Consider the following 14,905-nt stretch of genomic DNA (forward strand, 5'->3'; position numbering starts at 1 on the left):
GAGGCCTGGTCCGGGCAGATCCGACATGCTGCGGAGCAACTAAGTCTGTGCACCACTACTGAGCCTGCGTACCACAACTACTGAAGCCCGCACGCCTAGAGCCCGTGCTCCCAACAAGAGAAGCCACTGCAATGGGAATCCTGGGCACCGCAACAAAGAGTAGCCCCCGCTTGCCACAACTAGAGAAAGCCCGTGCACAGCAACGAAGACCCAACGTGGGCAAAAATAAATAAAGTAAATAAATTTATTTTAAAAACACAAAAACAAAAAAAACTACCAAAACAGTGGTTGCTTCCTGGGGATCACACTTTGTGGGGAGGAGACTCTTGTGGGCATCCTTCTCTATAGCAATGAGAGCCTCTGAATAGGAGGGCTCAGCATGAAGGGGGCGCCCAACTTGGAAGGGGCCCTTGGGAGGCTGACCCCAGAAATGAGGTTTAAGTGAGATCTAAAGGGCACGTGGGGCTTAGCCAGGTGAGGGGGTGAAGAGGAGTGTCCCCCAGAAGGAACAGCCCATGTGAGGCCCCTGAGGTGGCAGGGATGGAGGCCATAGGGCTGGAGCGCAAAGTGCTGGACCAAGCAACTCTGTGCTTGGGTGTCACGAATGACCATCCACCAGTGTGCATGAATATTCCATCAACAGGTATCCTCTTCTTCATGGAAATCCAGAGCTTCTCCTGGTCCTCAGAATGGCTGGGCCACCAGGGCTCTGGGAATGATCCTCGCAGTGGGATAGGCACCTGGTCCCAAGCACCAACTCTCCCATTTGCCCCCATGTAACCTTGGGCCAGTCACTTCCTCCTGAGCCTCAGTGTCCTCATCTGGGCAATGGGGACAAGAATGCCTTCCTGGGAAGTGCTACCATGAAAAGGGCATGAGATCATGGCAACCCAGGCCTGGGGGCCATTCCCTCCTAATCCCCATGCAACAGCCATTTTTGACTGAACATTTACAACCACTCCTCAAGGCATGTTGTCATTCCTGTGTTTCAGGCTCAGAGAGGGTAACTTCAGTCACAGCAACACACACACACTGTGGCCAGCTTGCCCCTCCCTCCCAGGCGCTGCTTCCCTCCCAGCAGCCTCTTGCCCCTTGGCTCTGGCTTCTGACATCTGAGTGGCTGTCTATCTGTTGCTCCCACCAGAGCCTTGAGTGACACAAGCAGCCAGCAAGTGGTAGAGTCCGGAGGTGACCCAGTGCTTTTCGGAAAGGCTCCTGAGGCGGGTGACACTAGCTAGGAAGCTGCTCAGAACCCAGGCAGACCAAGGGGGTCAGGCTCCACATGCTGCCATGATGCCCAGAGCAGGCCTGGGGGAGGGGAGATGGAGCAGCAAAGCTTGCACAGGGGAATTAGTAGCATCTGTCTCATTCTGACATGGGCTGTGAGGAATGTGGAAAGGCCCCAGTAAGCACGTGCCTGCCAGGGATGCTAGCAGGGAGGGGGCACAGGGTGGGCAGCTGAGCCCCTCTTGGACCCCAGGATCTACCAGGCGGCAGCTGCTCCTGTCACTCTGATGAATCTCCCATGTATACAGGACCTGCCGGGAACCTGGGGTTGGGAGATCAACTCATCTCCTTCCTTAGACCCTAACCCTTGTGACCCTGTGCCCATCACATCCTGTTTCTCTACCATTAAATTGGGGATACAAATCTTTATCTGGCGAGGCTGTGGTGAGGGAGAGTGGTGGGTGGCTGAGCCTGGCACAGCAGTGGGCTCACAGTGGGAAAGTGGAAAGTGGGGGTTCTCATTTGTCACCCTCTTGTCCTTACACACTGCTCTAGCCTCCCAACCCTTTTCCTCCCCAGGCAGGCAGTGAGGGATCTGCCTCTCCTGTGATGGGCTAGGCTGGTGAAGAACACAGTCACTGGCCAGTGACCCCAGTGGGGACTGGGGCTCAGTCAGAAAGTTTGGGGGACTCCAGGGAGCCAGAGGGGGTTCTTGAGTGCAGGGGGAGCATAAGCCAAGAGCTGCTTTTGGAAGCTGCCTGTAGAGCCACCCGCAAGGGAATGGGAGGGAAGGGGATGGAGGAGACCTTGCGCGGGGAGGGGGACATTCAGGGCCGCCGCAAAGGCCAAGCACCTGTTTGGTTTTTTAAAATTAATTAATTAATTAATTAATTAATTATTTTTGGCTGTGTTGGGTCTCCGTTGCAGTGCACGGGCTTCTCATTGCGGTGGCTTCTCTTGTTGCAGAGCATGGGCTTTAGGCACACGGTCTTCAGTAGTTGTGGCGCACGGGCTTAGCTGCTCCGCGGCATGTGGGATCTTCCCGGGCCAGGGCTCAGACCCATGTCCCCTGCATTGGCAGGCGGATTCTTAACCACTGCATCACCAGGTAAGCCCCAAGCACCTGTTCTTAGCGAAACACTTGGCATGACCCATGTGAACTCTTCAGGGCGTCCTTCCCTAAACATGTGCTCATCCAAGACCTATTTCATCCTAAACCCTAAGCCCTGGGAGGTAGGCAAGGCAGGAGCACCCCATTCATATAGGCAAAGAAAGTGACAATCAAAGAAGTGAGAGCACTGGCCTTGGGACACTGGAAGTGGCAGGCTTTGAACTTCCTGGCTCCAAGTCCAGTGTTCTCTCCATCCATTAGGGAACAGGGCTCTTAAAGGAAAGGAAGTGGTCAGGGATGACTCCCTGGGTTTAGGCCTGGTGCTTCCTCTGAGATGGAGCGTCCTGGAGGAGGTACAGTTTTGGGGGGAAAATGAGTAGTTCAATTTGGGACACGGTGAAGCAAAGAGGGCACAATGGGTGTGTCAGGAGACCTGGAGTAGGAAGAGAAGCATGGCCATGAGCTGCTGCTCAGTCTTCCAGGATGGCCCCTGTCCCAAATCCTTATATCCAGTCCCTTCTGACCCTGTATGTACTTTCAGCCACCACCCGCTGAGAGGCCATGGGGGCAATCCAGGCAGCTTCCACAAATGATGTGTCCTGGATGGGCACCCCTGTTCCAGCAGGGCAGGGCAGAACAGAACACCAGGCACTGGGTCTGGTACCTCTTCCTTGTGATTCAGGGGCTGAAGAGCAGCAGTAACCACTGGGATGGGGCTGGAGAAGGTTCCAGGCTCAGAGCCCTGGGAAGCTGATCCCTCCACCCCCCAGAGGGTGTTTGAGAACAGGGCCATGATGGCCTCCCCAGGCAAGGACCAGGCAGGCAGAGACAGCTGCAGCCCAGCCAGGCGGCAACCAGCTGTTGCCTGGGAGACTGGCCAGGGTGGGGCGGGGCGGGCACAGCCCCCACAAGCCCCCAGCCTGAGCCGCAGAGCGTGGGAGCGGGCAGCAGCCTCGAAGCTGAGTTTCAGGCTTTCACGCTGTGTTAACGGTCAGCTTGGTTAATGCTGAGCAGATGGGGGAGGGGTGCTGCCAGCTCCCTTGGGGACAGTCCCAGGGTACGCACACACATACGCATATGCAGAGGGTACAGGAGTCCCGCAAAGTGGATGGTGCCGTGTGGACTCCGCTGCCCGTTAGCACTCGTTCACACTCTCACATATACAAGATGGTGCTGGTAAGACAGACAGACTAAGACAGAGGTTCACACAGGCTCCTGGGTCCACCCTGACGCAGCTGGAGGTGGATGTAAACCCAGGGCTGGGCATGGAGCTCTCAGTCTGTGTCACCCAGGCAAAACTCCCAGCTCGGGGATCTCTCCACCCTGTTCCCCCTCCACCCGCTGCAGGGAAGATACCAGGCAGGCACACAGTTGTTTATTGCAAAAAAAAATAATTTATAAAAGGCCATTTGCTTCTGTGTTTTGGCAGGCTTCCAGCCTCTCAGCTAGCAAAGGGGCCAGTGCTCCTTCCGCCGAGATGCTGGGATAAGCAGCAGAGGGGAGGCAGGGGAGGCCTGGGGACATGGGGTTCAGAGGCCCAAGACCTTTCTTGGTGTAGGGAAGTGGGGAGATTTAGGACAGCCCTACAGCCAGGACCAACCAAAGCCCCGGAACAAGGACCGAGTGCCCAGGCCCAGGAGGCCAAGCCGAACCTTAACAAGCCATTAGAACACTGGGGCCATGACTCCAAGGCAAGGGCAAGGCCTTGGGACTGGGGCTGAACTCTGGCTTGAGACTCAGAGGCCAGAGCAGGAGTCTCAACTGGGGACCCCAGGACCAAAGACAGACTTCCCCAAAGCAGAACCAGAGATCTGGGACAGTACCTTTAGGTCAGGGCCTGGGGGTGCCAAGGTCAAGCACCACCAGCTTGCAGCTCAGCCAGGAGGCCCAAGGCTGATGGCCGGCCTGCCCATACAACTTTGTGCCGCTCTCATGTCTGCACCCCAGGGAAGGAGAAGGGGCTGGGCCCCAGGGGCAGGGGATCGTGGCTGAAGACAGAGTCGCTGGAGGAGCAGGTGCTGCTGGCGTCCCCGCCAGCAGGGGAGTAGGGTCCAAAGGTTAGGCGGAGGTCGAGGTACTATGGGGAACAGTGCTGGTCAGCCCTGGTGGTCAGGTGGGACAAGGCCCAGAGGGCAGTGGGCACAGGGGGGTCATGGGACAATAGGGGCACAGTACCTCCTCAGAGACGGCCAGCAGGACTTTGTCCAGTGCCTCTACCAGCTGCTTGAAAGTGGGCCTCTGAGAGGGTGCTGCGTGCCAGCACTCACGCATCAGCCCGTACCTGGGAGAAGTGTGGGGGAGGGTCAGAAGGAGCCTCAGGCCTGGGTGAGCGGGGACCTCATGGCCCTGGGTGGGGGGTGTGAGGAAGGGGTAAGGTTTGATGTGGGGTAAGTGAGGCCATTCAGTGGAAGGGTACCAGGCCAGGACCTCCCTGCTGGGCTGAGGAGGAGGTGGTGACAGTGTTAGTGCTAACCACTCTCTATGGCCAGGCCCTGAGGTCAAGGTCAGGGCAGAGGGTAAGGACTGGAAAGTGGGGGAGAGTGGGGTGAGGCCTCACAGCTCTGGGGGGCAGTGTGGGGGCCGGTCCATCCGATGCCCCTCTCGTAGCAGCGAGAACAGCTCCTCCACTGGGATGCCAGGGTATGGGGAGCCCCCGAGGGTAAAGATCTCCCACAGCAGGATCCCAAATGACCACCTGGAGGCAGAACCCAGGCTCAGCAGGGCACAGCTTCACTCCCTACCCCTGGGACTAGGATGGGGGACCCCACAGCTATGATCCACCATGGGGGTCAGGATTAGGGTTTCTTTTAGAGTCTAGTCCCATTCAGGTCCCAGGGCTGTGCGACCCTGGGCAAGAGCTTTGCCCTTTCTGTGATCGCCTGCAGACACCCCGGGCCCCAGCTTCTAGGACCCACACGTCACTCTGGTGTGTGTAGACTCTGTCAAACAAGGCCTCAGGTGCCATCCACTTGACAGGCAGGCGGCCCTGGAGGGGAGAAGAGGGCACATTGCTGCTAAGTCCCACAGGTCCCAGTGCCCCGCCCCTACTGAGTTCTGCCCTGCCTCCCTTACGTTGCTAGTTTTCTTGTAGTAGTCAATGTGGTGGATGCCGCGGGCCAGCCCAAAGTCAGCGATCTTCATCACATTGTCCTCGGTCACCAGCACGTTGCGGGCAGCCAGATCCCGGTGGATGCACTGGGGGCAGGGCAGGGGTCTTGGGTTTATGAGGACAGAGCAGGAAGCTGGGCACACAGGACCTCACAGTAACCCTCGGGGTAGGGATCATCCACCCATTTTACAGAAGAGGAAGTCAAGAGTCACAGAGAGGAAACCTAAGCCAACTAACTTCAGGGCCCACACCCTCTCTCCTGCACTGCCTCTTCCTACCTGTGTGGTAGGGAGTATGTGAGGAAGGAATGGGGATATGCAGTTTCAACTGCGTACAGAAGGACTGAGGGACACAGGCTAATGAAAAAGGGGAGGGAGAAGTTGGGGCATTTAATGCAGGGCATGAAAGTGTGGGGATGGGGCAGTTGGAGTGGTCCAGAGTGCTGCCCGCTGCCTGTACCTTCCGCGACTCCAGGTACTGCATGCCCCGGGCCACCTGGTAGGCGCAGGAGACCAGGGCAGGGAAGGAGAGTGGCCCCTCGCTGCTCCGAGGCCCGTCAGGGCTGAGGTCAGGGCCTGGGGGGCGGCGGGCCCGCAGGAACTCCCGCAGGTTTCCCTTGGCGGCACACTCCACAATCACATACAGGGGCCCTACAGAGGCGAGGGGGGACAGGGAAGCTACTGAGGCTGTGGCTCTGCATCCCAACCGTCCCCGTCCCTAGCCCTGCCCCACCCCACCTTCCTGGGTGCAGACACCCAGCAGGTTGATAATGTTCTTGTGTCGGCCAATCAGCTTCATCACCTCCATCTCAGAGACCAGGTCTGCCAAATCCTTGTCGGAGGCATTGTCTGTAAGGATGACAGCCAGGGTGACTACATAAGCGAGACTTTGGGTTGGGGACAGGACACGGAGCCCTGGACTCATGAGTCAGGAAGGTCTGGGCCTGAATTCCTGCTAGGCTGTGTGGCCTTGAAACAATCTCTTAACCTCTCTGAACCTCAGGATTATCTTGTATGAAACGGGACAATGGATCATGCCCTACTCTCATAGCAGTTGCAAGGATGCAACAAGATCAAGGATCTAAAAGTGGTAGGCCTGGGCTTCCCTGGTGGCGCAGTGGTTGGGAATCTGCCTCCCAACGCAGGGGACACAGGTTTGAGCTCTGGTCTGGGAAGATCCCACATGCCGCGAAGCAACGAAGCCCGTGAGCCACAACTACTGAGCCTGCGCGTCTGGAGCCTGTGCTCCGCAACGGGAGAGGCCGCGACAGTGAGAGGCCCGTGCACTGCGATGAACAGTGGCCCCCGCTTGCCGCAACTGGAGAGAGGCCTCGCACAGAAACGAAGACCCAACACAGCCAAAAATAAATAAATAAATTAATTAATTAAAAAAAAAAAAAAGTGGTAGGCCTGCCAGTGAGTGGGACCAGGAAACAGGAGAGAGAGGGAAGAGCTCTGAACAGGAAGGAAGCTCTGTCTGGAGGGCTTGGTGTTACTTCCTGAATGGGGTGAGAATTCCTGGGGGCGGGAAGTGGGCTGGAGACTTGAGGTCTGTCTGACCAAGGCCTGGCGTCCATCTGGCCTGGGAATTCAGGGAGCTGCCAGTGGGTTGCAGACGGGGAGGCCAGGAAGACACTGCTCCAGCTTCTTTTGAGAAGGCTAAGGACCAGGGTCTGAGCCCCTGGGGCTGACCTGTGGCCCTGGGCCAATGACATACCCTCCCCACCAGACCTCACAATGCACATTTCTCAATCCCTGCCTCCCAGAAAGTGCCAGGTGGCCCCAGCTGTGCAGAGAGGAGGGGCCGGGGGGAGCAGAACAGCGGTTTGGGCTGCTCTTGAAGAGGGGGCTGGGGAACAGCAGCAAGAGGCCCCGATGGTGGGTCCCAGGTATGCTCTGAGCCCCTTGGGATTGCTGCCTGGGCTGTTCTCTGAGACAGTGGTGAACACAGGGCGACAGGGCCCGGGGGAGGCTGAGGGTGCAATTTGTGGGGGAATCGTGGGGGAATGAGGTGGAGGCCTTCAAGGCTGACAAGGTTATTTGAGGCCAAGGCTGACACGGGGTATCAAACCCATCACCCTAAACCCTTGTAGTCATCATCATCCCAGTGGTTAAGACTTTAGGCACCAGGCACTTCCCACAAACCTTGGGCTGGGAGGCAGGGACTATTATTTACTCCACGTGACACGTAAGGAAACTGAAGCTCAGAAATGACTTGCCAGGGTCAGTAGCAGAGTTGGGCCCCAGGCCCTCGGGTGGGATTGGGTGGCCTCTCTTGGCCCTCAGTGCGCACCCGCTAGCACTGAGAGCCCCGTCTGTTACTCCCAAGGCCACTGGATCTCCCCCAGGCTGCCACACTCACCCTTAAGCATCTTGACGGCCACAGTGCTGGCTTGGTCAGGCCGGATGGGGTCCATACCAAAGGCCTCTGCACACACCACCTGCCCGAAGCAGCCCTCGCCCAGGGGCTTTCCCAGGACCAGCCTGGAGATGAGAGAGATGAGGCCTCAGCCGTCAGGGCATCATTCCTGCCCAGAGTCTGATCCCCACCGTCACTCAGCACCGCATACCTGTCCCGGGGGAACTCCCACAGTGGGTCGAGAGGTAGGTCTAGATTCACGAGGCCCGCAAGCAAGGGGGGGCCGCTGGAGGAGAGACGGACACCCCGCACCAGGGACGAGCTTGACTTGGCTGAGGAGCCTGACTCCAGGGAGAACTGCAAAGTGAGAGACTTGGTCTGTCTGCTGAAGCCCAGCTGAGGCAGGAAAGCAGGCCCAGAGCCTCACGACGGGGACACAGAGGTGGGGGACAGCATGGTTGGTACCTGTCGGGCCAGAGGGAAGCGGGACAATTTCTGCACAGTGGCAGGCTGCCGGGGGTGCCGGCCGAGGAGCACCTGCCTGCGATACAGCCCGGCCAGAAGCAGGAGCACCATCAAAGCCAGAGAGCCTGATGTGTACAGGATGATGTCTGTGTACCTGGCCTCAGGCGCTGTTGCCGACCACATGAGATCCTCCTCTGCCCACAGGGAGACATACAGACAGACAGAAACTGACCAGTCAGTGATCAGATGGCTGGCCCCATTCCTCTAACTGAGGCCCTCATAGCTCCCAACATACATAGGGACACACACCAAGGAAACTGCATTTACACCCCATCCCTCATACCAACACCCCAGAGAGTCACACGGACAGTCACATGTGGACACGCATAGAGGGACTGCTACAAGCAGAATCAAACACAGAAATCCACACACCACATCCCAAATCCAGACCCCACAGGCCAAGGAAGACTATCTACCCAACAGGTCACAGCCCACTGTGGAACCACAGCAGAATCCCGCAGCCTCTCCTGGCCCCCTCAGGAGCTCACCTGTCAGCACCGTGAGCCAGGCTGACTGGTAGGAAAGGCCGATGGAATTGCCCGCCAGGCAGGTGTACTCGCCTGCATCCTCAGCAGACACATTCCGAAGGTATAGGACCTCCACCTCCGAGCTATTGATGTCTGCTGTCTGGGGAAGGGGGACACATTCAGGGGTCACAGAAGGGCCTGGGGCCACACTGCGGCCAGGAAGGGAGCTGGGGACCACTCCCTACCACCCGTGGGAGAATGGTAGAGTCAGGTGCTGGCAGGGACTGGACCTTTAAGACTTGCACATAGGGGAAGCCATCGGCACCGAAGCTGCTGCCGTTGATGACAATGTGCTTCAGCCACTGGATGTGGGGCTGGGCGTCGCTGTACACCTTGCAGAGCAGCTCCACGTCGCTGCCCACTACAGCTGTGGTGTTGGCTGGGAGCCCCGCCTGCAGGATGGGCCGGTGCGGGGACCGCTCTGGGGCGGGGCCGGGCCGTCAGCCCTGACCAGGCACCCACAGAAGCACCCTGGTCACCTGCCTCCAGCCTCCCCCCCAGCTCAAGGGAGGGACCTTCCTGATACTCAGCTCAGACCTCGTTCATCCCCTTCTTACACTGTTTAAACCTTCCATGGCTCCCCATTGCCTTTGGGGTCAAGGACAACTTCTCAGCCTAGCACTCAAAAACCCTCCAGGCCTGGCTCTCTGCTTAAATGCCACACTCTAGGCATACACGTCCCCACAAATGCATTGTGTTCTTTATGCCTAGGGCCTTTACTCAGCCTGTGCCCTCTGCCTGGATGTCTTTCCCATGTTTCTCCTCAGCCCAACCCTGCTCCTCCAAGCCCACATTATCCCCTGTGCTTCTCTTGGACCCACCTGGATAATTTGAGTAGCTTGAGTGAGTCATCTAAAAGTCCATCTTGCCTGCCAGACTGGGTCCCACCTGAGGGCTGGGTCAGGGCTCCCACCCTGACACCGCCTTGCCCGCCCGCCCGCCCGCCCGCTCACCCAGCACGTCCAGCAGATAGCTGTAGCGGATGCTGCCCAAAGAGTTCTCCACAAGGCAGGTGTATGTGCCACGGTCCGAGGGCACCACGCTTTCCATCACCAGGCTCCAGTGCTGGTGGCGCAGCTGGGAGCAGGAGAAGTGTCCATGAGGGGCCACCGAACCATGCCCATCCAGGGGACCAGAGCATGAGGAGGCTATATTCTGCCCGCGGGGGTCTTCTCAAGCTCTCTAGGCCCTGGGGAGGCCACGCCAAGGCTAGGGACCTTGGAACAAAGGAGAAGGCCCCAAGAAGTATCTGAGCTGTGAGCTCGAGTCCTTGAGTTTTAGCTCTACTTCTTCTGAGCTGTGCCCCCTTGAACCAGTTTTTGCCCTCTCTGAGTCTCAGCTTCCTCTGAGACTACAGCCTGGAACTGACCCTGTAGGGTCTTATGAGAATGAGCTGCTAAAACATATTAATACCTGCTGGTCAGTGACCCTTCCCACTTTACACATGGAGTTGCTAAGGTCGAGAGGTTAAGTCACTTGCCAGAGAGTGGCAGAGTGGGAACTTGAACCAGAGCTGTCCAAGTCCACAGTCTAGTGCTCCTTCTGGGGCCCTGCAGCTGCCTTTCTCAGTAGAGAAAGAACTGTGGGTTTGACTTGAGGGGACCAGTGGGGGAACCCGGAGACTCACCCGAATGCCTCCAATGCGATGCTCCCCATGGAAGTCCTGTCCATCCTTGAGCCAGCGGATGGTGGGCATGGGGTTGCCTGCAGCTGGACAGCGGAACTTGATGGTGTTCCCGGCAGGCACTGCATGCAGTTTCTTCTCCATGCGCTGGGGGTGTGTCCAGTAGGGTGCTGGCGGGGAGGGGAAGGGAGAACTCAGTGCCCTCAGGAGGACCACCTGTTTACACACAGATCTCGTCTCAGTGACCAGCTGGAAGACAGGGGAATGAGTCCTTGAGGAGTCACACTGACCTTGCTGGGGGTAAATGTGCTCATTCGAGGGGCCTCTGTGGGTCTTGGGGTCCTCATCACCATTGCTGGAGGTCATGGAGTCTATGTCAGGGACAGAGGGAGGCATTTGAGGCCCAGGACAGAGTTTCTCTCCCCAGGGACCCCTTAGCCACTGCCAGACCCCCTTACCATCCACAACCAAGGTGACATTGTGCAAGACAAGCATGGAGCCTCGTGTCAGGCAGAGGTATCGGCCAGCGTCTTCGGGTAGGAAGCTGGCGATCTCCAAGCGGCCTCTCCAGCCTCGTACCCGGCCAGCAGGTGCCAGGCGACTGCCCTCCTTGTACCAGTGGCCACTGCGCTCAGCCCACCCACAGCATAACCGCACAGGCTGCCCAAGCGCCACAGTCAGCTCCTGCTCTTGCTGCTCTGGGCTGGGGGCCAGGCAGGGCTCTGTGGGCCGAGGGCAGAGGTCAGTGAGCTGAGTCAGCCCCCTGCATACAGAGAACATGCTGCACACTCATGGCAGGAGCAACCCCTCGACACATGCTGGACACCGCTGCTCTTCCACATACACACAACCACATGCACAACCACAGACGGTATGTGCAGGGCAAATGCCATGCCTCTGGTGCATATCACACACATGGTGCATGGCACACATGCTGGACAGGACATGCCACTGTCCCAAGAAACACATACACACACAGGCACATGCTACAGGTGCCACATGTAGGGCACACGCCTACACCTCTGGGGCATATCACACTCACAGTGCATACACCACACATGCTGGCTGGGCCTCCCAAGCCACACACCCAGTGCACAGAACACACACACACACACACACACACACACACACACACACACACACACACACACACACACACACACACACAGCCAAGGGGCTCACCACCAGCTCTGCGGCCCACCTCAGGGCCCTGCACCCTGCAAGTCCAGTCTCTCTTGTGGACACAGAGATAGGTGGATGCTTGCTGGGAGCCAGACACTGAGTCTCAGTGGTTGGTCCTGCCCTGCTGCCACCTCCTCAGAGCCTGGGCCAGGATCCTCTCCAGCCTTGCTCAGCCAGCAGCCCCCTCCTGATGCCCACTCTTCCCACCCCTGCCACCCTCTCCCATCTTAGAGGCCATACCCAGCTCCGCTTCCTCAGAGGCCTCAAGGGACAAAGCTGGAGCCCCAGGTGCCCCCAGCAGGACCCCCAACAGGGCCAACAGCAGCCGCATCTCCTTCTTGCTGCTCGCAGGGACCCAGGCTGGGCCTCCCACTGACTGCCTTCCTGAAACAGAAAGGGCGAAGAACTCCTGCTAGACGTGCACCTTTGTTGGCGCTACGCCGCTATCTTGCAGATGAGGAAACTGAGACAAGAAATGCTGACTTGTTCAAGCCCCTGCTAGGCAGCGTCAGGGCAGAGACTAGAACCAGCTCTGCTGTTGTCAGAGCCCAAGGCCTCCCCACAGTAGGTTGTGTGGTGCGGAGCTGGGGCTGGGCTTCCTGCTCTCTTTGGGTCCTGCTGAGACCCCGGCACAAGTTCACAAAAAGGGCAGGCTTGGGATTCTTTCCTTGGAAGGAAGCAGAGAATGGAGACACGTATTCTGCTCTCTCTCAGCACACATAATTTATTTTTTGCTGAATAAATGAATTTATTACTGAAAAAAATCTGAAATATAATACAAGGCCAAACTTCAGCATCTGGATGTTATCTGATCCGACCCCCACTCCTTACAGCATTGCTGACATTTCCATGACCAGCTTTGGATACCTGCAGTGGCAGGGTGCTCACTACTAACAAGGCAGTACATTCTATGGCAAGCAAAAGCTCTTCCTCATTCTGAACCAGAATTGCATTCTGGGGTTACCTCTGTTTTTTTGTGTCCCCACAGCTCCGTCAGAGGCACACAAGCTCTTGTAAAGAATGTAGACTCCAGTGTCTGACAGAGTCAACTTCAAATCCTGACTCTTACCAACTTGCAAGTCCCTGTCCTTCTCTGGGCTGCTGTCCTCACAGGACTGCTTTGAGGAGAAAAGAGAATGTATGTAGGGCTGGGCACACAGAATGTTGGAATGTTTTCTTCCCCTTCCCCGTCCCCATGACTGTCACCCTTGTTCAGCTCTCGGCCAGTCACCTCCGCTGCGGGTGCTGTTCCTGTCAGGTGTGATGTACACTCCCACCCCATCTAGTTACCCTCCTCCAAATGCCACCAACGATGTCTCCATCCTCTGAAAGGAACACTCAAAACTGAGCCTCAGCTGGCAGGGGAAGAGGGTGACTAGTGTAGTCCCAGGGGCTTACTGGCTGTCACCTGGGGCTGGGTAACAGTCAGGTGGCACTGGTGTCTCTGGATCCACCTTGCCCGGGAATTCCACTGCACACTCTCTCCTCAGCCACTGCCCCCCTGTCCAGCTCTGGTTCTGAGGCAGGGGACACTTAGCCTGTCCTGGCCAAAGCCATTATCTCCCCCTTTGAACTGCTTCTTCCCTGGGTTGCCCCTACAGCTGGAGCACAACCTGTCCAATCCCCCTCTAGTCCATCTCACCTTCCCTGCCTGAACCCAGAGCACGCTATGGTCATCTCTAGCTTGGGCCTTTGCAAACGTCTCCCTGGGTTCTCCAGCAGTGTTTTAAAAATTACAAGTCTTCCATGTTCCGCCCCCCACCCCCCAACACCCACCAGCTTACAAGCCCTTAATGGCTGCCTGTGTGCAGCAGGATCCAGTCCACACTGTTTATCCAGCATCCAAGGCCTCCCTCCCTGCCTTTGTCAATCTCATTGGCTGCACAGTCAGCTTCTTCAGCACTGGGAAGCCATTGGCTTTCCAAACCGGGCATGTCTTCTCTCTTGCCCATACCTCTCTGTCCCCACTTCTCCAGCTGGTTCAGATGCCACTGTCTCTGTGCCCACCCCCGGTTTTCCATTGCCCCGTCTCTGTGAAATCCCCTCACTCTGCTCTGCTCTGCAGGGAGGCAGTTCTCTGGGTTGGGAGTGGAGTGAGAGGCCCAGGGATTTTATTCCCACCCCCAGGCTACCCTGACCTCAGAACCTTAGTCGGGTCACCTGCCCGCAGCTGACCGACTGACTGCCCTGCACGTGGGGTCGAAGGGCCTGACTCTGGCATCAAGGAGTCCTGTGTTCTCCAGCCTCTCGCACTCAAGCGCTTGGGGAGCCTGGGCAAATGACTGCACCTCTCGGAGCCTCAACTTGCTCATCTCTATTCGGGGCGCGCACACGGTCCAGCAGCAGAGGGACCAGCGCGCTGTTCCTCCTCCACCCCTACCCGGCCACCTTGAGGGGAAGTGCCTGTCAGCGGGTCCTGAAGGGAGCTGCAGGGACAGCTGGCCCGCCCCCACCCCGGTGGGCAATGAGTAACCAGCTCCGCGGCCAGGGTGCTCTTTGGACGGAGCGGGACAAAAGGCCCTTGTGTGCGCTGCGGGTTACTGATTTACCGTCCCCTTCACCCCCTCGCCGAGCGGACGCCCAGGTTCCCAGTGCTGGGAGGGGTCAGCTCCCGGAGCCCCGCCGCCGCTCGCCTCCTGGCGGCTGGGAGCGCGGCCTGGGCCTGCACAGGGTCCCAGCTCACCTCGAACCTCTAGATGGCCCCGCTCCCGGCACAAAGTTCCGACTCACCTGGGTCCTCCGTGGCCCCGGTCCCAGCTCCCGCCAGCCCCTACCCCCGCGCCCAGGGAGACCGAAGACTCCGCTCTGGAGCTGCTCAGCCCCCGGCCAGAGAGACAGGAAAGCACCCGCGACAGCGGCGTGCAACGCCCCGCCCACCTCGGGTTTCACCTACTTCGGGCCCCGCCCCTCCTGGACCAGCTCTATCCTGACAGCTGCTTGACCTGCAAAGGCCCAGCGCCCCGCCCATCTCTGGTCCCGCCTGGCCTAGACCAGCTCCTGACAGCGGGTGGCACAGCGTCTCGCTCACCTGGAGGCCACTCCTCAAACCCAAATGCGCCGAGCACCCTAGGAGGCCAGCCCAATCGCGGCTGGGCACACCCCTTCAGACTCCGCCTCTTTTGCCCCACCCAGGCCTGGCTTCCAAGTTCTAGTCCATCGCTCCATCCCCTGATTTTCACCTCCCAGGGAACAAGACCCAGCAGTCCAGAGCTGCCACCTCCACAGACCTTGGCTTAACCTGG

At 58.2% G+C, this 14,905-nt stretch overlaps 1 protein-coding gene across 2 annotated transcripts; it reads right to left on the reverse strand.

Moving 5' to 3' along the window:
• Window positions 1–3,960: 3,960 nt before the first annotated feature.
• FGFR4 (fibroblast growth factor receptor 4) lies at window positions 3,961–14,485 on the reverse strand. 2 transcript variants are annotated; one of them, XM_082835389.1, is made up of 18 exons: window positions 14,394–14,485; window positions 11,904–12,047; window positions 10,940–11,203; window positions 10,772–10,852; window positions 10,485–10,651; window positions 9,811–9,934; window positions 9,088–9,278; window positions 8,819–8,957; window positions 8,271–8,464; window positions 8,017–8,162; window positions 7,809–7,930; window positions 6,185–6,295; window positions 5,907–6,097; window positions 5,411–5,533; window positions 5,254–5,324; window positions 4,896–5,033; window positions 4,514–4,619; window positions 3,961–4,415 (listed from the first exon to the last, which is right to left on the reverse strand). In XM_082835389.1, the coding sequence occupies exons 2-18, from the start codon at window positions 11,992–11,994 to the stop codon at window positions 4,269–4,271; spliced, it is 2,406 nt and encodes an 801-aa protein (XP_082691515.1). In that variant the 5' UTR covers window positions 11,995–12,047; window positions 14,394–14,485; the 3' UTR covers window positions 3,961–4,268. The 2 variants fall into 2 exon arrangements, with proteins under 2 accessions (XP_082691515.1, XP_082691514.1); XM_082835388.1 differs by lacking the exon at window positions 14,394–14,485 and adding an exon at window positions 12,628–12,781.
• Window positions 14,486–14,905: the final 420 nt, after the last annotated feature.

This window comes from Leucopleurus acutus (genome assembly GCF_964270905.1).
Source record: "Leucopleurus acutus genome assembly, chromosome: 3".
NCBI lineage: Eukaryota > Metazoa > Chordata > Mammalia > Artiodactyla > Delphinidae > Leucopleurus > Leucopleurus acutus.

Coding starts and splice junctions, on each gene's coding strand:
- FGFR4 (XM_082835389.1), bottom strand. CDS start 11,994: ATGCGGCTGCTGTTGGCCCTGTTGGGGGTCCTGCTGGGGGCACCTGGG. Junction 10,853..10,939: donor TGTCACCTTGGTTGTGGATG/GTAAGGGGGTCT, acceptor TCCCTGACATAG/ACTCCATGACCTCCAGCAAT. Junction 5,034..5,253: donor TACACACACCAGAGTGACGT/GTGGGTCCTAGA, acceptor TTCTGCCTCCAG/GTGGTCATTTGGGATCCTGC.